This window comes from Centruroides vittatus, unplaced genomic scaffold, assembly GCF_030686945.1.
Source record: "Centruroides vittatus isolate TY-2023 unplaced genomic scaffold, ASM3068694v2 contig_474, whole genome shotgun sequence".
NCBI classification, from domain to species: Eukaryota; Metazoa; Arthropoda; class Arachnida; order Scorpiones; family Buthidae; genus Centruroides; species Centruroides vittatus.
This window is the reverse complement of record NW_027122266.1, coordinates 3155516-3181881: the sequence shown is the minus strand read 5'-3', so window position 1 is coordinate 3181881 and position 26366 is coordinate 3155516. Positions and strand designations below refer to the sequence as shown.

General features: G+C 29.8%; 2 protein-coding genes across 5 annotated transcripts in view; one reads left to right on the top strand and one right to left on the bottom strand.

Moving 5' to 3' along the window:
• Nucleotides 1-4018, top strand: part of LOC136977709 (xaa-Pro aminopeptidase 1-like) — a 91483-nt gene extending 87465 nt beyond the window's left edge. For all 4 annotated transcript variants that reach the window (XM_067273254.1, XM_067273255.1, XM_067273256.1 and 1 more), the window contains one exon: nucleotides 1827-4018. In XM_067273254.1, the coding sequence (XP_067129355.1) occupies nucleotides 1827-1946 (120 nt within the window). In that variant the 3' untranslated portion in view covers nucleotides 1947-4018. The remainder of the gene's footprint in view (nucleotides 1-1826) is intronic.
• Nucleotides 4001-26127, bottom strand: LOC136977708 (uncharacterized). The gene is made up of 11 exons (XM_067273253.1): nucleotides 25882-26127; nucleotides 8995-9875; nucleotides 8648-8865; nucleotides 7236-7368; nucleotides 7054-7166; nucleotides 6697-6947; nucleotides 5729-6621; nucleotides 5458-5654; nucleotides 5219-5357; nucleotides 5033-5145; nucleotides 4001-4968 (listed from the first exon to the last, which is right to left on the bottom strand). Exons 1-11 carry the CDS (start codon nucleotides 26048-26050, stop codon nucleotides 4917-4919), a joined length of 3159 nt encoding a protein of 1052 aa, XP_067129354.1. The 5' UTR covers nucleotides 26051-26127; the 3' UTR covers nucleotides 4001-4916.
• Between the last annotated feature and the right edge of the window lie 239 nt (nucleotides 26128-26366).

The window sequence follows — 26366 nt, the reverse complement described above, 5'->3', positions numbered from 1 at the left end:
GTCTATGTCGGGTTCCCAACTTGTGCCAACTGATAAAATTTGGGGTTCCACAATAAAAGCCATTGAGTTTAGTGATGTATGAATGTGCCAATGCAGATTTGGGATGTGAGGTGTAACTATTCTAGTATCGGATCAAGTCCTCTTATGACATCTTATACATGTGCTAGTTATTTATAGCTTTATAAACAGTAGGCACTGATTTATCAGTAATGGAATGAAGTGAAGTCAGGATTTAATGTTTGACAAGACAATGAAAACCATAAAAACGGTAAAACTTAACTTTAAGATTTTAAAATTATTTTCTAGCTTTTTCTTAAGGTTATTCTTTAAATGATTTTTTTATGAAAGTATCCAACGTATAAATAATAATACAGTCATTAAGTATGCTTTAATTCATTGATATTTGCAGCTCAAGCCTGTTGAATCAAGTGCTGGGAATGGTCAGTCAGATGCTTGATGGTACTGTACAGTACATACTACAATACTAGTGATGGGACACTCATGTCAATGTTCGTTGTGTCACCAAAGGGATAGTTAATGTCCCATCATCTGTAGTGTGTTGTACCACAACGGTTCAACACACTATAGACGATGAATCTTTGATTGATATGCCTGCTTGTGTGTATAGTAATCTTTGATATGCCTGCTTAAAGTATTTTTCATATAAAAATATAGTGGAAATCATAAATTTATAGTGCTTTTAGTATTGTGTATACCCATAATTAAAAAAATCATGGAGTGTTGACTGAGAGAAGAGTTTTGAAGAAAAATCTAGCAAGTACTTCAAATGTTTCTAGTGACAAGGAGACTGAAAAGGCAGATATAAATGAAGGTACAAATCCAGGCACTAGTGCAGTTTAAAATACTATATTGAAAGAAAAGTTTAACCCTTCACATTAATGACCTGTTTGAATTAAGTAGTAATATTTGTTTTTTATTTTTGTTTTATCCATAATCATTAAGGTTCAACATTTTTTACTGAGGTGAAAAGGATTCCATGATAAAAATAAGTTGAGAACTGCTGGTCTACATAATACTTTAAAAAATCTATTTTAAAAATAATGTTTATAGCATTGAAAGCTTTTTATTTGGGCTTTAAGTAATGGTTATCAGAGATGCCACTGAATACTTATTGTATCAGTACATTTACATGTAATTTACATTGACACAACAGTTCAAAGTGCAGAACTCATAAATTGACACACACAAGAGCATGCTCTTATGTGAAATCTTGCACAGAAATATAGTAAGTTGGGTTTCTTCATTAGTGTTCTTTTTTTTTTGAGATAATATTAGCAAGTTTTTGAACTACCGAAACAAAATTATTTTTATTATTATTATTTTTGAACTCAAATTTTTTTTAAATATTAAGAACCCAATATTACAAGTTCAAAAATATTTTCCTTTTTTAAACACACATTTAATGTAAAACACACAGTATTAAATATATAATTATTGCAAACATAGCTTAAACATTATCCAATGTTTTACTTAAAAAAAATTGTGAAGCTCCAACAAATATTTTTATATAATGAATGTTTTTTGTGGAATTTTAGAACAAGTAAATAGGTAGTTGTTGAATACAATGTAAAAATTTCGTTTATACATCCTTGTTCAAAAATATTTCAAAATAGATAACTTTTGATTTTCTAAAGCAAACAGTTACTTTTTGATTTGGAAAAAAATATTTCTAGATTTTCTAAATTTTAACTTATTTAAAATGTTTTAGAAGGGATTTTACAAAAATTAATTATTAATTTATTAATTTATTATGTAATTGAATTATTTAATTTGCTAGCATCTAATGAAATTTCTTTTTCCTTTAGTTGGAGTGGCTTGATAATTATCATCAAATGTGTAGAGATATTGTGGGAAAAGCTTTGAAAGAACAAGGAAAACATAGTGCCTTCCAATGGCTGCTAAAAGAAACACAGCCTTTAGGATAAGGACCATACCATAATGAAAATGGGTTTGATCAATTGCTTGTAGTGTATTGTGTATATAGGTTTACAGTGAAAATTAACAAAAAATATTCTGTGCCAAAATTTTAAAAATTCCACAAGGGGGTCTAGCATTAAAAAAAAATATTTTGTACAAGAGATTGTATTAGGCTTTAAGCCCTTGATTTATTTTGCTGGACCACCAAATGTGTACATTTTTAATTTTAGATTCTCAAAACAATGGCTAATCATGATGAAGTAAGCTAGATACGGTCAATTATGGCCGTGTGTGAAATTGTGATAGAACAAGCAGCTTATTGTTAAGCTTTTTTAAGTCATGCATTTTTTTTTCTTTGTTAAATATGTTTGTTAGAAAACTTATTGTCTTGGATTTTGTTAGTAAGAAAATGTTGTCTTCCAGTTTGTGTAGTTTTTGGCAGAGGTACAAATTTTTATGAAACGATCTGTGGTATCTGTAGGTTTTAAAAAAGCCTCAACTTTATACAACAGTCAAGCATATCATGGCCTCCTGTTGAAAATGTATAGCAATACATTTCTTTGTTACACTGTGCCATGTTGTTGGTGTGAAATTAAGAAGAGTAAGCTTATAGGTGTGATAATCATAGTGTCTTCCTTAGTTTTTTTGTTTTGTTTTTTAAAGAAATATTTGCTGTATGTTTTATACATTGTGCATGATGTGAATTTGCCAGGTTTTAAACATTTGTGATAGATATTTGACATAAAATGTTTTAATTGTGCTTTGCATTTTTAATGCAAGATATATACATATATATATATTATTATTTTGCATTAGTCATAAATATTTTTTATTTTATTCAAGTGAAAAAGTGAAATGTTTAAGAGGATTGAAAACTATGATATGGAACAAGAAATATCAAAGAAATTTTGAGTTGTCTTTTATAAATTTAGAATGCTAAGAGAGACTTAAGCAATTTTTAATTGTATAAAGTAGAAAGTCAAGGCAGAATTTCAAGAGACCTGCACACAAAATGACAATCTCAGCCTTTAATAATAATAAAAAGCCATTCAAAATTCAGTGGACATTTTGCATTTAGTGTATTTTCAATGGTGGACACCTGAAGTACAAAACTGCATCGTAGTTTTTCAGAATTAAATAGGTGTAACAATAATATCTAGCTGTGGAATAAATACCGAGATTCCTATTTTATAATTGAAATTTCTGCACTTGTGGTTGAGTAAAAACATTTTGTACTGATAGATTCTCATCACCAAAGTTTTTAAACATCTGTCCATCACTGCAACAAAGCTTGACTCCTTCACAATATCAAATTCCCCATCCATATGAACTCAACCTATGCAGGATAAAGGTCTCTATGGGAGGAACAAGTGTAAAGTTATACCGTAGCTGCTATGCAGATTTACATCCAAATGCAGTAAACTCCCAAATTAATTTTCAAGTGAAACTTGATTATAGCCTTCCATATGCCATCAAATTGTGGCCTCTACATACAGCAATAGATGTTTCTCTCAAAGAGAAACTAGTGTTAGCAAAATTTGCATGTCATCAGTATTTCCTTGTGAGTGTTAATAGTTCCTGTGATTTCAGTGGGTCTTCCTGTGTTTAGATGCCAAACATTGGATTTGAGCTTATTTCCAAAGCATTATATCAAGTCCACGTGGGTCCACTGTTAATTGGTAGTCATGTTTTATATACAGTTTTTCCTATCTTATTGAGAAAAATCACCGTATTTAACTGTCTTTCATATTATGTAGTTGTCACAAATGGACATCTTTTTGATTGTAGTTTAACAGAAAGTGATAATGTTATTTGTGAACATAACCATACTAAACATTGGTTATAGTTCAACTTTCCATAATTGCGTTCCAGTATTTTTATTTAAAGTTAAATTCTCAGCTTCTTTGTACGGTATTAATGAAGGATTTCAAATCTTAACAGTTTTCCTCATCAGGAAATGTCTTTTATGAAACATAATGTATGAGAAATTTTTCTGTTTTCAAAAACTCAGAATTGTCTGTGCACAATGTGTTTACAAAAAAGAAATAATAAAAAGAATGAATAATTCTTTGAATGAAAATTTTATTGTCTAATTGATGCATTTTCAAACAAAAAGTATTCTGAATTAATACAGTTAATATATTTTACAGTGCAGAATTGCTTTTACAAAATTTTAAATGTGTCTTGCACAATATTGACAGATTAAAATACATTTCTACTCAGTGCAATTTTTTTTTTTTTTTTTGCAAACCATAAACGTTTGAGTTTAAACTACATGTAATTTCTATACCTATATTTATTATGAAATGAATTTTCTATGATAGATTGCACTTTTAGATTAGGTCCCATGGTGTAAAATGTTTGTACACATATATACAGTACATTTTTAGAAAGAAACTACAAAAACTTTAAATAATTAAAAAGGAAACTTTTAAATATAGCTTTTTGTGATTGTCAATTAATATTTAACAAAATTTCTCAGATACATTAATATATATTTCTCCTTTATTATTAGAAATAAGGGTTAAATTTAGTACATAATTAGCATCATTTCAGGATACTGGGATTTAAAAAATTCTTACCAAAAATCATCACAATTAATTTTATCACAGTATATAAATATTTTAGACAAATAATTCTTTGATTTTTCTGTATTATATGTTGTTTTAAAAAGTTAAAAATATGCAAAATTATCAGCCACATTAGAGAAAACCTTAAAGCATATTTGGCACTAAAATAGATAGTAATATAATACTGATGATCATATATGTAATTTCTATAATACACTCTGATCATGTGAATCAAAATATATATATTTAACAGTTTGAGCACATAAAGCTTTTGTACCCGTTAAGCTAATTATGAGAAAATCTTTACTTTCAATTCTTATTATATTATCAATATTGCACTTTCTTTTGGTCATAGAAGCTAATGGATCTAAACAATTATACAGTTTCTGCTTTATAATCACATAGGGTTTAAAGTTTTGGATGAGAAGGATGTAGTTCAAAAAGTGCATCTTTCTGATTCCTTAAAACAGAAATTGTTTTTAATTAATAATTTAGAAAAACTTTAATCTTATATTTTTACTTACCACCAAAATAATGTCAATCGATCTGCCTCTTTCCATCCTGAACGAAGTGCCCCATGAACAGTAGAAAAGAATTCATGATCTGTACCTTCTCCAGCAAATAAAACTGTTGGCCACTGAAATATTTTAGTACATTATTTTTGTTATTTCTTAACAAAATAAAATAGAACAAAATTAAACATTGAATACCTTAATTATTTTGTCATCTACAGTCACATTACAAAATAATGGTTCAGACAAATCATTGATTTTTAATCCCTGTTTTTCAAATATTACTGTACGATGACTGTATGCTCCTAGAATATAAGGATTACTATACCAAGATGATCTAAAAAAGAAAAAGGGTATAAATTTAAAAAATTTCTTACATATTTGAAAAATAATAATAATAAAATTTTATAATTTATTATTATTAAATATGAACAAACTTGACAACTTGAATTGGATCTGATATATCAGATTTTCCTAAGAATCGTTTTAAGTATTTAACACAGATTTCTCCAACTTCTTTTTCGGGTACTTTTTCCATATCTTCAGCTGCTTTCCCGCCAATCCAGCCAACAAGAACATTTGGTTGTCCATGTACAACATCAAAACCGGATATCCCACGAATCCAGGATTCTTCCTGTAAGAAATATTTTCATAAAATTAATTTTTATTTTTAAAAAATCTATGAAAAAAAAAATAATTTTAATATACTTCTGGCACTGATGAGTCTTTAGTTTCGCTTGTCCAAATTAACTGAAAACCAATGTCGTGCTTCTCCCAAAATGGTTTTTCAAAAATTAAGAATATCTTGTTTATGGTGCCAAATCCTAAACTTTCAATTATACTTTTCTTCTTGTCTGGTAATTCAGGTTTGAAAAATGTATTTATATGTTTCTTTAAATATCCTATTGAAGGAGTTACAATGATGTGATCTGCTTCAATGATTTCTCCATCTTCACATTCCACTGAAACAAGAAAATCTCTACTGACTAATTCTTTACACATTTTTATTAAAATGCCATGATGTGCTTCATATGATGTTTCCCAATTAACATGTTTTGCAGGCTTGTTTTGTTTCAAACAATTCATAGGAATGTCTTGGAGTAAAAGTTTGATTAGACTATTAAATCCTTTCCTAAAATTAATATTGCAAACTCCTTCACATTCTAACCATTCTGAATAACCTTCAAGTGAAAGATCATCCAGGCTATTACAAGCATTATCAATGATCTCAAATCTCATATACCAGTCAAAAATTCCTTTCATCATGTTAACTTTATCTTCTGAACAATCTAAGGAAGATAAATATTTATCAAACTGCTGACAAAATACCTGACCAACAGAGAGCATTTCATTTTCTGGTCTTGGCCAAATTGAGCAATGGTTATTAATACTCTCTCTAATTCCATCTAGAACCATAATAACTTCTTCAACTTCATTCTTGTTTAAAATTATTCCCTCGTCTGTACAAAAGACTCCACTCCTTTCTACTGAGTAATCCAGCTTTGGATTACTAAGAAGACCACGATTATTTGCAAACTCAAACAGAGGATTACCTTCTTCACCATGAACCCATTGTGCTCCTAATTCCAACACTCCTTTTCCTAAAGCAAAAATATTTTAAGATATGTCAAAAAATATTTATTTTATTAAAACAAATTACAATTAAAGTAACACACCATATTTATAAGTGTGTATTCGTCCTCCAGCTGATTGTTGTGCCTCTAGAATCACAATGTCTTTAAATCCATTTAGCAGTAAGCGTTGAGCTGCAGCCAGTCCTGCAGTTCCGGCTCCGATAATAATTACTTTTGGATTCATTCCATGAGGTAAGAAACTTGGAGAGTGAAATGTTTTGAGATTGTTACATATTAAAGAAGGTGGAGTGCTTTTTTGTACTTCTGTAGTTCCACTCAGTGAAGTATTGTCTCTAAAATCAAATTATAACTCTTTTGGCAATAGTAAATTTATTATAGGACAATTTGACAATATAAATTTTCATTTTTGTTTTCAGTCTATTTTCTCAATGCACTCACTTGTAAAAATTTGCAAGACGATCTGCTTCTCTGATACCAGTTGAGTAAGCACCATGTGCAGTTGAATAATAATCTGAATGTGTTGCTTCTCCAGCAAAAAGAATTAATGGATACTGAAAAATATAAGTAAGTTTAATCAAAATATGGTTATTTTATAGAATTTCATAATAAAATTGGTTTACCTGTTTAGAAAAACTGTTGTTAGAAACATATACTGGTTCAGCAAGGTCAATAGGCAATATATTGGAAAGTTCACATGCTACTGATAAATAAGTATAAGAACCTCTAGAATAAGGATCACTATACCAATTTGACCTGGAATATAAGTTACTGAAATTGATACCAGATTATTAACTTTTTTCAGGTAAGTACATACAATTTTCCAGCAACCAGCAACTTTATAACATTACAAAAAATCAGCAATCATGTATGTATATGAGTGAAATGCAAATACAAAGCATATAAAATTTCCCTGAGCAGTCACAGTTGAGATAAATTTGAGGAAGACATGTATCAAAATCTTCTGAGTTTTTAAAGATGTTGCTCTGGATCATAGCCTTTAAACAAGACCCTAATAAATTTAATTTGTTTTTTTTTTTTTTTTTTTTTGATAGGGGGGAAGAATTTTCTTTTCTGTATCTGATTAAGTAAAACATTTTAATGCAAAACATTAATATTTAAGTAAAATATCACATAAATCGTTATACTGAATTTATTGTTAATTTAAATAATAATAATATTTTTATTTGTAATAGGAATTTGTTATTAAACGAATATTATAACAAATAATCATTTTTGGTTTCTTAATATTTCATTGTTAAGACAGTTCTTGATAAACAAAACAAACAAAAACTGCCATGTTGCAAGTATCTGTATATATATCAATTATTATTATAGTATTTATAAGTATCTATATACATTTGTATTTGTAATAGGATTTTATTATTGATATGAATTTATTATTTATACCATGAAATGACACCGCTGCTGCTAGAATGCCCACTACGGGGGCATCCTGGGCTACTAGTATAGTTATATATCTTTACTTTTTGTTTATTTTCAAAATCAATCGAAGAAAATTGTTTTCAGAAAATTGAAAAACTGTTGTGGTAACAGTCTAAATTAATATAGAAGTTTGTAAAAATATTTGGAACCAAAATATGATGATTAATTTATTTCTGTTAATCTCACATGACACAGACATCAACTTGTGTACTAACTGCCATTTCTTAATATATATTATTATTAAAAAACATTCAAAAAATTGTTGAGTGATATATCATGAAATAAACTTAAAAACTGTCTTGTCTAGTGAAGATCATTTGAATAAAAAAATTAATTAATTTTATAATTTAATCTTTAAGTTACCTACATCTTTTAGACAATTTTATAATTTTGAAATGCATTGTGAAAAAAGAGAGATAATAGGAAAATCCATTTTTGTTCTTTTTCATATCATCATGGAAAGTATTCTCTGAAGATGTGTAATAGAAAATTTTCAGAATACAATGCAAATTCATTCTAATCAAAAAGAGTGATTAATTTAACATAATAATTAATTGGCACAACAGTTAATAAAATATAAATATATTACCTAATTATTTTTCTGGGAAGTGGTACTTCTATTGATAGCAGCATCGTTTTTAAAACAGACTGACATCCTTTTGCAACTTCTTCATCTGATAATGACTCCATAAAAACAGCCCCATCTCCACCAATCCAAGCGCACAATAAATGAGGATGTCCAAGTACATAGCTAAATCGTGCAATACTTCTATGCCATGGTTCTTTTAGCTCTTTATCAGTACTATCCTGTTGATTATAATAATGTAATTAAAAATGTTTCATCTCTCTTTTATGAATTTTTAATAAGCAAAAAATTTGCTTAAGAAAAACTCAAATGCTTAAAATTTATTAGTAAGATCACCTTTTTGATACTACCTTCTCATTTTCCATTCGCAGAACATGAATTATTTCCAAATGGTTCCAAAATGGTGATTCAAATTCCAAATATATTTTATTTACTGTGCCAAATCCTAAACAATTTATGGCTTCAAGTTTTCTAGAAGAAAGAGGAGGATCAAAGAGCTTGTGGGCATTTTCTTTTAAACAACCTAAAGGAATGGTTAGAATGACATGATCTGCAGAAAATGTGTTACCATTTTCACATTTCACTTCAAGTGGATAAAATCTAGGAAGTGCTTCATTTATAATTGATTTGCCTAAATTTTCACTTTCACTTATATCAGATGAAGATTGTTCTTCAGGAAATGAATATTTGATAAGTGAAACAACATGATTTTTATGTATCCATTTTAAAGGAATATTTCTAAGAAATAAATCAATTATACCAGCATAATTATACTTCAGTTCAACTAAACTGCGTCCTTCACATTCTTTATAATGTTTTAAAAGAACAGCAGAAACATCATCTAGTGATTTACTTCCATTTATTTCATTTTGAAGACTAACATACCATTCAAAGAAAGCCTCTTTTAATTTCTTCATGTGAGGTTCATCATTTGATTCTTCCAGATGTTCGTGAAATTTCTGACGTAAAAAGTGGCCAAGAGAAGGAGGAGGCGGATCTTTAGACACTTCCAAAAGTTTATGGCATTCTTCTCCTGCTTCATGAAGAATGTAAAAAAGTTTTGCAATTTCATTTTCTTCTTCTCTTGTTTTTACCTGTTGTAAACGACACATAGCTTCAAAATAATCAGGTGCATCGTCATCTACTAAATCATGTTCTTTAGCCAATTCATACAAAACATTATCTTTTTGTCCATGAATCCACTGAGCACCCATTTCGATGTAGCTTGCACCTAAAAAAAAAAAGATAATCATTTTAAATTGTAAAATGTTACCAGCAAATATTATATCATTAAAATTATTCTTACTAAATTAAAATCAGCTGTTATTTAAGAAAGACAGGAAAAATATCTTAAGCAATGAATGTGAACAACAATTTCCATCTTTGGAAGTAAGCATAAAATTGCTATAGAGAACTTATACAGGAACACATTTAGTGGGTAATTTATTTTATAAAAGGAAATGCATTTTGGGTTATTTGCCCCCCTTTTCAGTCTTTATTATACAATTCAGTGGACTACAGTATTTATCATCATACATGTGTGTAAAAACCACAAAAAATTGGATTATCTCAAATAATTTATAGTCATTGCTGGAATAACTAAATATTTTAGTTTTTGTTAATTTAAAATAATTATAAAATACTATTAAAATATGTTTATAAAAGGAAGTATGTGTGTGAAACAAAAGTTAAACTTGCTAAAAAAATTGGCAAATAAAAAGGTTAACACACACACACACACACACACTAAAATGAACCTGTAAAAATGCTTAAAATAAATGTACAATGAAGCATTTTACACTTTTTGATACTGTTTGACAATCAGTCTACCTGATAAAAGTGTAAAATGCCTCACTATATTTGTTTTAGGTGTTTTTACTGGTTCATTTTAGTGTTTGTGTGTTAAACTTTTTATTTGCCAATTTTTTTAGCAAGTTTAACTTTTGTTTCACACATATACTTTCTTTTATCACATTTTAATAAATGACAAAATGAACTAAAATAAATTAGTATTTTATAACCAACTTGTTTTACCCCCTTTGTTTTTTTTAAAATATTTGGTTATTCCAGCAGTGACTATTAATTATTATTTCAGATAATTAATTTTTTGTGGTTTTTATGCATAGTAAAAATTAACAACTATTTATTATCTTATGTAATGTTTACTGTAATTTATTCTGTAATCTATCAAATTGTGTAATAAGGACTGAAGGACTCTTACTCGTAATGCAAAACACTTGTTAAGCAAAACAGTTTTCCCCATATAAATTAATGTAAAATACGATAATGCATTCCATGCTGAAAAAATATTCAAATATTTTATATTTAACATTTATTCAAAGAAAATTATACAATATATACATTGTTAAGAAGCGTGAATCATCATCATCATCTTTTCTTCTAGCATGGAATGAACCAACCTGGAATGCAAATTCGATTACCTGTGATTTTTTTTTCTGAAAATGTCTGATAAACATGCCAAGTGATATGCCATAACGGGCAATGGTTGTTGATGTTTATGTGTAATATGTGTGATCACAAGCGACACTAGTGCTAAACCCAAACTGATGGAGCATGTGCACAATCCTCTTCTCGTCACTCGTTATGCGAAACATCACTCATTAAGCAAGTCATTTTTTTTACAATTTTGTTTTGCTCGTTATGTGAAATTCAATTCAATTAAGCAAGGTTCCACTGTACTCCACTTTAGTTGGAATTACTTTGAATTAAAACCTATAGCAATTTATATAAGGAATAAGCATTGAAAAATGTCACACAGCCACTCAGAATCAAAGTTTCATCTATAGTATGTGATCTATATTCTGCCAATCATAAAAACTCTCTCCACACTCCAGCAAACCAGAAGTTCTGCCATTTTCTCTCTTGCCTTAAAGATTTAATTGATGTAAAATACCCACAGCACATTTTTATTTGTTTGATAGTAGTTGTATATCTATGCAAATTATGACAAAATATATTAAATACTCTCTCAATTAGTTTCATGTTTATAGTTGTTTGAAATGAAAATTGAAATAATTCCTCTTCTGGACAATAAGAAAATGGCAGCAATTCAATATCATTATGAAACAGTTCTATTTTGCTTTTTAAAATTTATTTTTAAAAATTAACAATTTTTAATTAAAAAGTACTTAGGATAAAAAATTTATGTAGTTAAAGTTTCCATCTTGCACATAGAATTTTAAATTATTTGTGTTGATTGGCTTTGTTTTATGAACATAAAGGTTATCCATAAATTATGTAACAGATACAAGTTTGTGGATATGCAGATAATTGTCATGATGTGTTACAAGGAGAAGTATTTACAAAAATGTTATGTATTGTTAAGATTTCAATCAACCCTTGAGTAACAAGGATTTTTGTTTCCAAAGAATTACATAATGAACCCTACTGTTTATCACTGCTTTGTATGTAATTAATAAAATTTAAAAAATAAAAGTTCAGTACCACCATTGCTGTATTTTACTCCTCAGTTCAAATAAGAGAGCTGAATACTGATTCATAAAGATCCTTTCAATTGATTTTATTTTCATTACAGTTAGTTATAACTAAGGAATTTCAATCCACACTTGAAACATTTTAATCATATATATAATTTAGCAGCACGATTGTGCCCTATGCCTGCTAGTATATACGTAAGCACATACATGTATACTACATTAGGGTGGCCAGCTAATGTCCTCAATTTCAGGAAACTGTCCCCAGTTTTGCCTGCTTTAATATTTGATTGTAGAATCAATCTTTGGATAGAAAAATTTTATTAACATGTCAATATAAGATTGCCAATTCATAGATCAATAAATAAATGAACTTTGATTATTTTAGGTCACTTTTTCACTGATTCTGAAACATCCCTGGTTGAACTGTAAATATAGTCTGCTTAACTACATAAATAATGCTATTGTTCTTGCAGATTATGTTATCATAAAACACAGATTAATTCTGAAATGTAGATTTAAACATTTTACCATAAAAATGTAAAATACATATTGAGCATTAATGGAGTTTGAGATTTAAAAATTGAGGAGTTGGAATTGGTCAGAAATTTAAAAATAAAGGAGTCTGTGTATTTCTTCTATAACCAAGTTTACATGTAGCACAGAATAATAATTCTTGTTACATTAAAAGGATGTCTACAAAAATTCCAAACAGTATAAAGAGGCTCTCTTTCAAATAGTATTTTATAGATGGCATTGTTTTTTTAATGAATGAATTTATATTTATCCATTAAAATGATAACTGCATATTTATTTGTTTAATGGAATTAAAGATTTCATTGAATGAATTCAGTTCAGAGTAAAAAAAACTTTATAAATTTGCAAAATTTTAAAATAAAATTCAAGTAGCTATCTATCTATCTTATCCATTTAGTCATGTCTGACTCTCGGCCACTCTATGGATCAAAGCTCTCTATGCCTATCCATCCTGCACAGCCTCCTTCAATTCTGTTATAGATAAGTCAGCGTCACTTTTGATTGTGTCAAGCCACTGAATCCTTGGTCGGCTTCGCACTCTTTTCCCACTAACCATCCCCAGCATTATCACCTTCTCGAGGGAGCTGGTTCTCGTTATATGCCAAAAAAGGACAATTTCTGTTTGGTTATCTGGGCTTCCAGTGAGGTTTTCGGTTGGACTCTGTGTAAGACAGTTTTGTTGGTGATCCGCACTGTCCATGGAATGTGCAAAAGCCATGTCCAACACCACAGTTTGAAAGCATTATCTTCCTTCTGTCTGATTTCTTTAGATTCCAAGCTTCACATCCATATATGACAATAGGAAAAATAATTGCTCTAACTAATCTGCATTTTATTTGGTGGCAGATGTATTTGCTCTTCCAAAAGCTGTTCATGCTGATCATCAAGGTTTGTCCAAGGGCTATGCATCTTCTGATTTCAAGACTGCAATCTCCATTACAGTTCATTTTGGACCCGAGAAATATGAAATTTTCCACTACCTCGATTTCTTCAATGTTTATCGCTATTCTGAGTTCCATATTCCGTGCAGTAGTCATTATTTTGGTCTTCTTGAAGTTAAGAAGCAGCTGCTCAAGATCTTCCTGACTTTCTGTGAGCAGAATGGTATCATCCACATATCGGAGATTATTGATGTTCCTGCATCCAATTTCCACTCCAATGTTAGACTCATTCAAATCTGCTTTCCTCATCACCACCTCTGCATACAAATTGAATAGTGATGGTGAAAGGATACAGCCCTGGCACATACCTCTTCTGATCTTAAACCAGTTTGTATCACCATATGGCGTTCTTACAGTGGCTTCTTGTCCAGTATATAACGATCGTATGAGCTGGGTGAGATGCAGTGAGATTCCCATTTCCTTGAGGCACTTCCACAATTTGTCACGATCAATACAATCGAAAGCCTTTGAGTAATCAATGAAGCATGTGTATAGATCCTTTTGGTATTCCCTTGCTGTTTCCATTATCCAATGAAGATTAGCGATATGATCACATGTTCCTCTTCCTTTTCAGAAACCTGCCTGTACATCTGGCCTCTCTCAACAGCATATGTACTCAATCATAGACAGAATGATCTTCAGTAGAATCTTACTAGCGTGTGAAATCAGAACGATGATGCGGTAGTTGGAGCAATCTTTGGTATCGCCCTTCTTTGGTATGGGGATAAAATTAGATCTTTTCCAATCCTTTGGCCATTGGCCATTCTTCCACACACTATGGCACAGTGCTGTCAAAACTTTTAATGGTTTCACTAACTCTGCTGGTATTCCATCAATTCCTGGGGCCTTGTGGCTGGCCAGCTGTTTGAATGCCCATGCTACTGTTCTAAGATGTTTGGCTCCAGCTCTGTCAGTCCTTCCTCTTCAATACCTTCAGTACCAACTTCCATTCACTGGCATAAAGTTGTTCTGTTTATTTCTGCCGTCTTTCTTTGATTGCGTGTTGATCATGTAATTCATGACCATCTTGGCCATTGACAGCTGTCTTGCATGTGATGAATGGTGTTCGGGCTTTCTTCACATAAGCAAAGCATTGTCTAATGAGGCTTTTTCTGAGCTGCTGCTTCCATTTTCTTGCACTGTTCTTCCCAGAATTTTCCTTTATCTTTCCTGGCTTCTTTTTGGAACTTTGGTAACTGAGAGGAAATGCAATGATTTTTGCCTTTTGTTGTTGTTCTGCTGCTACTATCGTAGTTTCTGACATCCATTTTGCCAATTTTGCCATCTTCTTGTATGGAATGAGTTGACGCGTTACATCATTGATGTGTACAGTACTTTTATATCTTTCCATAGTTCTTCTGGTTCTTTTTCTGCAAAATTGAGCAAGTCAAATATATTCTTTATTTCAATATCATAAAGAATATATTTAACTCATTCAAGTAGCATCAAGTATCATATGGGAAGAAGACGTTGGACTGATTCAAAAAGAGAAACATCAATTTGGTATCTAAGGAAGAAAATCCATCAAGTTGTCCACAGCTTGCACCAGTTTGGAAAATATTTAGATTCTATTGAACAATTTCTCATGATGATGACATTTAAAGAAAGAAAAAAAATTCAAAACAAAATAAAGTTTGGAAACCAGGAATGTATTTAATGATGTGCTCATGATTGGCATTAATAGAAAAAAATCAAAATAATGTGAACACCAGTAACATCAAGCTGAATGTTTATTAATAAGGTTAGACTATATTTTGGTTGTAATACAGCATTTATCCAACATCAAATAGACTACAATTAGGGGAACATTTCTCTGGGCACTATCCATATTCTTCATGAAGAATAAACTCAAGTTCTAAAAGTGTCTATGGAGGAGAAAATCTGCTGCACATTTTAAAGCTGTTGAGATCAGATGATTGTGGAGGCCAAGAAAAGTGTTGAACTTCCTAGTGTTCATCAAACCATGACTGGATGATGGATTGGCACATTATTGTCTTGGTCACTGCCTTTCCAGTTGGAAACCAAATTTGCACCAAGGGATAGAATTGGTCATTCAAAACTTTAACATAATGTAGCCAAGATCTTTCTTTTTGAGTATCACAATATGTCCCAGAAAATGCCAAGATAATGCTATACATGACTACTTTTACACAAGGGTTCACTAAACCCATTATTTTGTCCAACCCTTATATTTTTATTACAAAAAATTAACTATTTTCTGTTTAAAAGCAATTTATACTATTGTTGGATTATTTTAATCTAAAAATAATATCTATATTGTTTTAAATAAAATGAACAATTTTAAAAGAATTATTAAATTTTTTGTGGCCATCATTTCTACCAGTAGCCTATATTGATGGCAGGATATTTATGCAAAATGGATTTATTACTGCCACAGGCAATCTGATTTCAAATATTAATTTACTTAACTATTTCTGCATTCAATTATAAGAAATAAATTAAGAATAGATTATAATATAAATCAGATTTCAAATATTTAATTTTTTATGTGAGTGGAGGACAATTACATCTATCTTGAATGTCACAGAAATGAGAAAAAATTTGAGATAGACAGGTTTCAAAATATAGAAGTTCCTACACAATAAACAATAATAGGTTTGATTTGAGGTACAGTATTTTACTAATACAATAGCAAATATTATTTATACCTAATACAGGTATCTACTAAACATTTTTGACATAACAGAAGTAGTATGTTAATATTTTCCATTGCCTGACTTTCTTCAACCAATAAGATACAAGACAAGCAGTGTTAATTGAAACTGATTGGTTACAAGTTTTTCTCTATGTACTGTATTGCAAGAGATGTTTCTCAACTACAGTTTATGCTATCAAAATGTAGTCACTAAGCTTTGAATTTGCAATTGACAAGTCAGTCTATAATTTGAGATACAGAGGTTTTGGGAGAAAATTATTTGAGTTAAACATGGAAAATTTATTAAATTCAGGCTAGAAATGCAGGGGAAAAAATAAATTGAGATAGACAGCTTCAACTGTATTTGATCAATTCAAGTTTTTTCAGAATCTGGAAGAAGAAAAATAATATGAGCAATTATTTATTGTGACATCATCACAATGCTGGGCTGCAATTTTTAATTTAAAATATATGCTCACCACCTCAAATTAGTAATGGCATGCCCCTGTACATCATACTTTTCCTTTAACAATAGAGTCATGTTGGTTATCTATCTAACTCCTTTCAGGGGAAAATTTTTGAATTGAAATGACGCTACTTCCAGTTTGCAATGGAAGTTCATATATAGTTAAATTGGAGTCTCCTGCACAAGGTTTCCATGTCTTTCATCTAACTCCGTTCTCGAGATTAAGGAAAGACAGTGGGAACTATTAAGTCTACAATTTTTTCAAATTGCAGCCCAATAAACTAATTTCAATCAAGCATCCATTGGCTTTTTAATTATTATTTCATTTGCTAAATTATATAATTTAACAATTTACTTTGACAGATCTGGATGATGATTATTTGCACATCACTACTATCAAGTTAGTTTTAAAAAACAGTATGAGTTACTATTTATTACACACTATTACCTTCTCTTGGTGTTGATTCAAACACATTGACACTTACTGCTGTAAGTGCTTTTGTGATTAATAGTTAAATTTTATAGTTAAAATTTAACAATTCAAAAAAGACAAAAAAAAAAAAGTTAACTCTTGTGATTGGTTTTATAACCATTTCTTCCTAGGTTGTAAGAATATTATAGTATACACTTTTTGCATAATCATTGCCAGTTTGCTGATTTGATCAAAGTGAGTTGAATGGAGAGGGATGGGAATGCTTGTTTTATAAATTTCCAAGTTAACATCTGAAAAATTCCTGAGAATCTAGGAAACCCATTTTACAGAGGAGGGAAATACTATAAACACCAGAGCCATCTGGCTGTCAATAATATATCATGTTTACTTGCTTACAGGACGAGGTGTGACTTTATTTTGATCTTTAAAGAAAATTAGATTTATTAATACAATTTAATTTTATTTCGTTTAATCACAAATAAAATTGTGTGTCAAATGCACATAAATGCACACATCGTCATGCAAAAATTACTGGCATTTTAAACTTTAAGGAAAAATCTTGTAAAACCGACAACATAATTTGTTTGCATAAAACTGGACAATCGGGAACCTTTTTTGCCAATTCTTAACAGTCGATTACACTTATGAGTTTCTCCTAATTCTGATTTCCAAATAATCATCTGTTTTCACATGGGAACAGATTAAAACTTATATCAGGCTCCCATGTGATTTTTGAATTTCAAATTGGGAATTCAATTCAAAACTTTGCTTTCCCTATTGCTATTCATCTTTACTCTTGACAATACACAAGAATGATTGAAATGACCCCAGACAAAATACCCTCTGGTACTTAAAAACAAAAGTGAGTATCCAGTAAAAAATGCAAACACACAGTTCACAAAAATTATTGCAAAAATGCAACAAATCCTTCATTCACTCATATAGGATGATCTAGATTTTTGAAGCAGTGAAAAGTGAATAAAAACCCTCGTCTTATATAAAAGTAAATACAGTAATTTTTTATGGTTGCATTTATTAAATTGTTACTCCCAAAACAAGACATTTCCTTTAATATATCTCAACCCTAAAATCAAACAAACAGAAGAAAAATAACATCGAGAAATTAAAAAGTAACAAAGGCAACCAAATCAAAGCTCAGCTGAGGAACTTATCTGAATCATTAGTCATTGGTCTATGACTAAGAAACCAACACTTCATCCTTCAGTAATTTGACAAAGAAACATTAAGTTAAAATAACCTCTAAAAAATCTGCAATTAATTATAAATATGCATTAACTATGATTACTCCCACAAATGTCTGAACTCTGTTCATAATACAAATTAAAGTAAATTATATTTAAAGAAACAACAATTAATCTGAGCAGGAACAGTATCTAAACAAAATTTTAAAAAATACATATTTTGTGAACTTTTATTAAACAAAAACCACAAAAAAATTATGCAAGTTCTAGTTCTATTAATTATAGCAAGTATCATATTTGAAATCTCTAAGTAGTAGTTATTCACTACCAAATTGCTATTGATATTCAATTACTTGTTAGAAGGCAACAAATAAATACTGAATATACAAATAGCAAAATTGTCTGTTTCTCAAAAGTAACAGATGCACAATATCACTACCAAGTAGTAATTAAGTAACAAAGAATAAAGTGTATATGCTTCCTAATATATACTGTACTTGTTACTCAGAAATAACAAATTTGCACATTACTATTATATTTGATACTTTATAAGCAAGTTTTCACATCACAATGATGCCATTTTGAATTGTGGTGAGAATTTTAAATAAACATTTCATTAAAAAATGATTGTAGTTTTTACAATATTGGATTGCTTATGATGCTTATTCTTAAAGCAGTTTGTTTACATAAAAGTAAACATTCCCTTTAATAGTATGTAATATAAAATTTTGTTAAAACTACATTTACTATTACTAATGAATAATTTAAAAAGAACAAAAAAAAAATAAACATTTTAATAAAAACTATCATCATTTTGAGAAAATGCAGTAAAAAATTTATAGTTTCAATTTATCTTCAATTAATTTACATAAAATTAATTGGACTAATAAGTCCAATTTATTTGTAATTGTATTATAACTGAAACAAAAATTAAATTTCAATTTCTATGGCATTGAAATTTTACCTATGTTAGAAAATTTAATTCTAGAAAGTCAGTCAGTAAAATCAGATTTAGTAGTTTTTTTGACCATGTCATCCACATAAAATATTCTAATACCATAATACAGATTTCCTGATCATGGATAATAGCAAATCAATAGAAAAAGATATTGCCAATGTCAGTTTGTAGTACGTTATTACTATTAAAAAATATTATTATTTTCCTTATGTTTATTAATTACCAGTATATACTAAAATAGTTGTTTTTTGAAGACAATCCAGAAAATAACTTGTTTTAGAATAAAAAATGTTTCCTTTCACTTGATTTTTTGTATTATATATAGTATTATATATATATATATATATAATGTTTGGAAGCTACACTCAAACTATTTTTCAACATTGTTGGCATTCAAATTGAGGCACTTATCACAACAGTGCACCAGCTTATTAATTCTATCATCATAAAATTTTGTCACAAGCAACTTTAACCACTCATTTATGCCTGTCAGCAGTTCTGCATTGTCGTTGAAGCACTGCATGTTGTGAGCTACAACTTTAGGTGTGGAAACAAATGGCTGTCATTTGGTGCAAGATCTGGACTGTATGATGGATTATCAAAGATCTCCCATCCGAAACCATCCAAGAGCTGTCAAGTGTGATTGGCCATGTGTGGGCGGACATTGTCGTGAAAAAAACAGAATCTTAGAACTCGATTTTCCCCGATGTTTGTTTTGAATCGCTCTTCTTAACTTTATGTTTCACAATATCTCCGTGTTTATTGTTGAATCACGTTCAAGGAAATCCACCAGAAGCACACTCTTTCTGTCTCAAAAAATAGTCACCATGATCTTTCTTGCTGACAATGTTTGCAAACATTTCTTTGGTTTTATGGGAGAACTTGTGTGTCCCCACTCCATAAATTGTGAGACAAAAAAACCAGTCTATATATCTTATCCAAGTCTCATCCCTAGTTATGACACAATCAAGAAGTGAGTCACCATCTCTGTGATAGGCTTCCAGAAATGTCAATGATGCTGCTATGCACTTTTTTTGTGGTCATCTGACAAGATTTTCATTATCCAACTGGCACAAAACTTATGGTAACTTAGCTTGTGCATTACAACCTCATGCAACAAACTCCATGAAATTTGTGGAAATTCAAACGAGAGCTCCGTAATTGTAAAGTAGCAGTTTACACAAATCTTTCCATTAATTTTCATCACCAGTTCATTAGTCAAAACACTCATCAGCCATTTCGCTTTTCATTGTGAACATTAGTGCAGCCATTTCTTATCATAATGCACCACTACCTCAATCCACCTTCACTCATTACATCATTTCCATAGAACTCACAACGTTGCCAATGAATTTCAATTGGTTTGTGGTTTTTTCCAACAAAAACTTATTCACTAACTGCACTTCACAACTTGTGGATTTTCAATTGTAGCACACATTTTAAAAATTCACAATGGACAAAGCACAAGCAACACAAACCATATGCTAACACAGCTGAATGCATAATGAGAGGACAAAAAATACACTTACGTAAAACCAGATAAGGACGGAATTCGAAACTCGTTTCTTTCAAAAAGGAATATATTCGAATTTATTACTACTAAGCCTGAGGAAGAGCCTAGAAGAGGCTACGAAAACGTTTGCGACCCGAATACTAATCACTCCGGTTATCTGGTTTTACGTAAGTGTATTTTTTGATTGAATCACCGGTGTGTAAGGAAGATTGAGTAATGAGAGGACACCAAAATGGTGGCTCTAGCTCAACCCTATGCCCCTAGTGACCAAAACATAAGTTACTTTCTAGATTTCCCATATATATTAAATAATTTTCATATTCTATAAATATTTTGATATAATTTCTGCTTATAATTGAAAAATTTAATTCCCATTCCAAAGAATAATATATAGCAAAAAAGTTCATTTAAAATTTTAAATCTCTGCATTTTTATTTTTTCTCTTAATTTGTTTAATGAAATCCTTTTTATTTATTTAAATTTTGCAAACATTTTAGAGTTTCTAAAAAGTATAAGTAGAAATAAAATTTTCATTGATTCTAATAATGCAATTTTTTAAAATAATTAAAATTAGCACTTTTAAATTTCCATTTCTACATTTATGGCAGTGGAACAATCAGAATGAGTTACTGTTGAACAATACTATTCTTATTGATTATACAACATTTAATCAAATAATGACAGTTTACATGTAAAATCATCAATAATTTAATCTGATAAACAGAATTTTGTTAATTTTACATAGAAAATATGTTAATTAGAGGAATATAATAATGTCAGTGTCAGATCAAAATGTTTTAATTAAATTCTATCATACATACATACATAATGTGTGTGTATATAATATATATAAAACAAACTCTGCTTTAATATAAAAATACTAAAATAACTGAACACTGTAAAGAAAAAAGTTGGACCTGTTTAAAGTAACCTTGTTTCAATTATATCAGTGCATTGTAAAGATGGTTTGCCAAAAATACAAACAAAAATTTCAAATAGTCATAACAAAAATACACCCGAATAGAATCTTTTACTTTGTATAATATTTATATTGTATTGTAAGTAAGGAGAGCATATTTAACTAATGTTTTATTGGTGATCAGCAACATTTTCTTATGGATGATGATTTCATTGAAATAGGTTGATGACTCTTAGGTTTACATTTGTTTGTTAAACACAAAATAAAGCATATCTATACGTGACAACTGCTACTACACCGGATTAAACTAATAAAACCTACTTAAAGCCTGTTACCGGTGGGGTTCGCTGAAAATCGTTACAAACGTTTTCGAACTATAAAGTTCTTCTTCAGGTAACCGACGACCGTTAATCGAATGCAATTCGAATAAAATCCTAATGGAATACGATTCCGAATTCTATCGCTTGGATCGTTGACGTCATCCAGGCATGCGCTCTTACCGGCTGTGTACTATCTTAAGTTCTTGTTTATGAGTGCTTGCCATGCCGTTGACAGGGCGATTTCGTCCTTATTGTTGATGCAGTTATCTTCCTTGAGATTAGCCTTATATATGCACAGAGCTTCCAGCCATCTAAGATGGTTTACGCATTGAGTTGTGTGTATTATTTTGGCTTGATTGAGAAAAGGTTCTATTTCCGGATCCGAGGCATAGATAGCAAGAGCGGTGGTTGACCTCGCGTGTAAAATATCACTCTCGTGTTCTTTTAGTCTTACTTCCAGGGAGCGCTTCGTGGATCCTACGTAGATTAGACCTCTGTCTGTTCTATGGTCCATAATCGGGATGGAGTATACGCCCGGAAGACGTTCCTTGTTGGAAATGTCTTTACCGTTCTTTAATATATCCGAAATTGTAGCGCATCTTCTGTAGGCTATGCGTATATTCTTTTTCTTAGCTATTGATCTGTATATTGCTTCAAGATATGGATTATATGTGACCGGTATGAGATTAGGTCTAACTTCCTCGTGAAGCTGTTTAGGTTGTGGATCTTGGCTATTGTGTTTGCGGATCAATTTACTTGCAATCCCTTGAGTAACCATGTTTCTCGGCGATGTGATGTATACGATCACTCGCTCTTGCTATCTATGCCTCGGATCCGGAAATAGAACCTTTTCTCAATCAAGCCAAAATAATACACACAACTCAATGCGTAAACCATCTTAGATGGCTGGAAGCTCTGTGCATATATAAGGCTAATCTCAAGGAAGATAACTGCATCAACAATAAGGACGAAATCGCCCTGTCAACGGCATGGCAAGCACTCATAAACAAGAACTTAAGATAGTACACAGCCGGTAAGAGCGCATGCCTGGATGACGTCAACGATCCAAGCGATAGAATTCGGAATCGTATTCCATTAGGATTTTATTCGAATTGCATTCGATTAACGGTCGTCGGTTACCTGAAGAAGAACTTTATAGTTCGAAAACGTTTGTAACGATTTTCAGCGAACCCCACCGGTAACAGGCTTTAAGTAGGTTTTATAAAGCATATCATTTACAAGTAAGAAAATGATAAATATTTTGTACTGTATACTATTTATAATAATAATGGCTGTAGTTATAAAAATTGTAATAAATCTCTAATATAAATTCAATGTAATTCAAATCATTTATAATTATTCTTAAAAAGGAAAGTGAAGTTGAATTATTACAAATAAAGTTTCATTATTTATAATAATTCAACTTTTAAATAACATTTCAAAACAGCTGGCAATGTTTTGCTGGATTTTTCCAACATTATTTTTTTTTCATTCCTGATAATTACTATCATTATCATTAAATCTTCAGGTTGGATGGGAAAATAAATAAGTGGGACTATATCTCCCAAACCAATGGTCTAATTTTCCTGAAAATTTCCAGAAACTAAAGCACAAACCTGCCTGAAAAACTTCAGAAATTTTCAACAAAAGGCATAGGAGTTAAGCTTCAAATTTTTTCATTTTTTCCCCACATACAAACCACACTAACATCAATACATAGAAAAAGTTGTGGTATTTTCTGTGTTTCTTAATGTTCCAAGGCTCCAAAAAGTCCAAATGAGTCCAAAAAATGAAAAATATTGGGGGTTGATTTTTGACTGTTCACCATATATATACAACCAGAAAAGAAAAAAGAATGTGAAATTAAATTATTATAAATAAGGAAACCTTACTTGTAATAAACTTATACCATTCAAAATATTGTAAGATTTGGTTAATAAAAATCTTTCCTATTTAAGAAAAATACAAAAGTGACAGAGACACAAAACAAAATTCTGATAATGTACAATATCTAGATTATCAAATTTAACTGCCTTAACCTAATAAAATAAGTACAAATAAAAATTTCTATATTCCCAGAGATTCAAACATTTACATATTCCGAAAAAGTTCATTGATTTGACAACTTTGGCAATCATTGATGATAAAACAGAATTTGAAATTTTCTTAATGCTTAGTCATATTGATGAAAGTTGCGAGATACTGAAACAAATGACTAATTTATAGAGAAATTTTTATTTAAACAATTTTTGGTGTCAAATCTTGAAAAACATTACATTTTACACGGACATAATTTTTATACATCATCACTAAAATCGCAATAACATATTAATGTTACATATTAAGTACTAAATAGAAAAATAATAATAAACACATTTTAACAAATTTCAAAATCATGCATGGAAAATTAATTGCATTATAACTTAATTAACTCTAGACTAATATTTTACTTTGTTTGGAAAACTTAACTTTCAAGTTTTTAATCAGATAAGAAATAACTGCAATTAATTCTGTACTGTTGATTGGTCAAGATTTTTGTATAAAAATTAGGATTATTTAAAAAAAAATAAAATTAAATTACTTTTTTGAAATTACATGTAAAGAAATCAAAATCCATAGTATACATACTATGGATTTTAATTTGCCCCTCACAAACTGTTTTCCAAAGATAAATTATAAATGTATTTGTACAGTCTTATGTCATCAAATATTTCATTGCTTTGTTTTTACTGTAGTTTGTTTAGATTTTTACAAGAGAGATCTCAATAAAATATTAAAAATTTTCTATTATAAATGAGAAAATCACAGTTAAATATAGCATAAAGTTACAAAATGGTATAAATTCTGCATACTTTTAAAAACAACTCTAACAAAAACAAAAAAAAATGATGTGTCTGTAATTCATTGGAGGAAAATTATTATTATTCAATAAAGTTATTCTTTATACTTAACTAAATATATAAAAATGTATTCTCTTCATACCGGAATTTATTTTATGGTTCCTCGGTGTATTTTGTTTTGTAAAATGTATTCTTTTTGTATTCTAAAGTTGGAATTTCAAAATAGTAAAAGTTCACAAAATAAACAATACTAACTTTCTAATTTAAAAAAAAAAAAATTATCATCAATACAATAATTCCAGTCTAAACAGATTATAAATGACCAATAGACTAGAAGAAACTTTAAAAGTACATATTAAATCAGTTTACAAATTAATTTGTCTCCTATAGCTTCTTTATAAAGCGTGCAACGTGGACAGAGAAGCAAATAAGAATAAAATGAAGTAAACAGTAAAATAATCTTATAAACAAATGGCTAAGAATTACTTTATTAGAGGAAAAAACTATGCAAAAAAAATCTAAAATGCTGTTTCGTAATTTTTTAAAAATTGCTTAGGAATTGCTTTTTCTATATGTAATTGTATCTCAAAGAATACATATTTATCATGTCTGACTTGGGCATAGAATTTGGGTAATAACATGAAATGAAAAACTTAATGATCCTTAACAAATGTAATTGCAGAATTAAATCAAATTATCGACGGGAGAAAATGTTACATTGGGTAGAAGATAAGAAGTTTGAAAGATTTATTCTACTAATTTCAATTAACATATTTAAAGTTATATTTGAGAAATATTCATGGCTTATAGCTTATATATTATTAAATGAATTTGTAATAGACGAAGAGATTAGATGGTTTATGAACAGAGGACACTCACTCGACATCCACGCAAACCTGAGACGAATATACGAATACCTATCTACATTATCGGCATAATAGATTTTTTAAAATAAAACTTTAAAACATTTTTTTTTAAATAAGTAAAACGCAGTTACCATAAGGCTTAGAGTAGGTTCGGCCTCCGATACGATCTCGAGCTTCGATCAAGGCAACATCTTTAAAACCATATTCTTTTAAACGGCAAACGGCTGCCAAACCTCCCATTCCTGCCCCAACGACGACTATTTTCCGAAAAATTGGTCCTCTTCCGATCGCTCTCGCCATTTCGTCCTCTTCGACTATCGTTAATAATTTGACGGCTTTGCTGTCACTGAGTCACAGAAGATGTCGCTCTTTGCCCTCACTCATAATGGAATTACAGTAGTAACCTTTCTATTTATAAGATTTTTTTTAAACCAGATTTCATCGTGATTAGCAATTATAAGGTATTTTGAAATGTTAAATAATAACATATTTAATATTTCAAAATACTTTTGTGTGTTGTTGATATATATATATATAATATTAAAGAAATAAATACTGAAAAGATATAAGGCTTATATAACGGTAAAAATGAAATGTAATATACTGTGCGTAATAG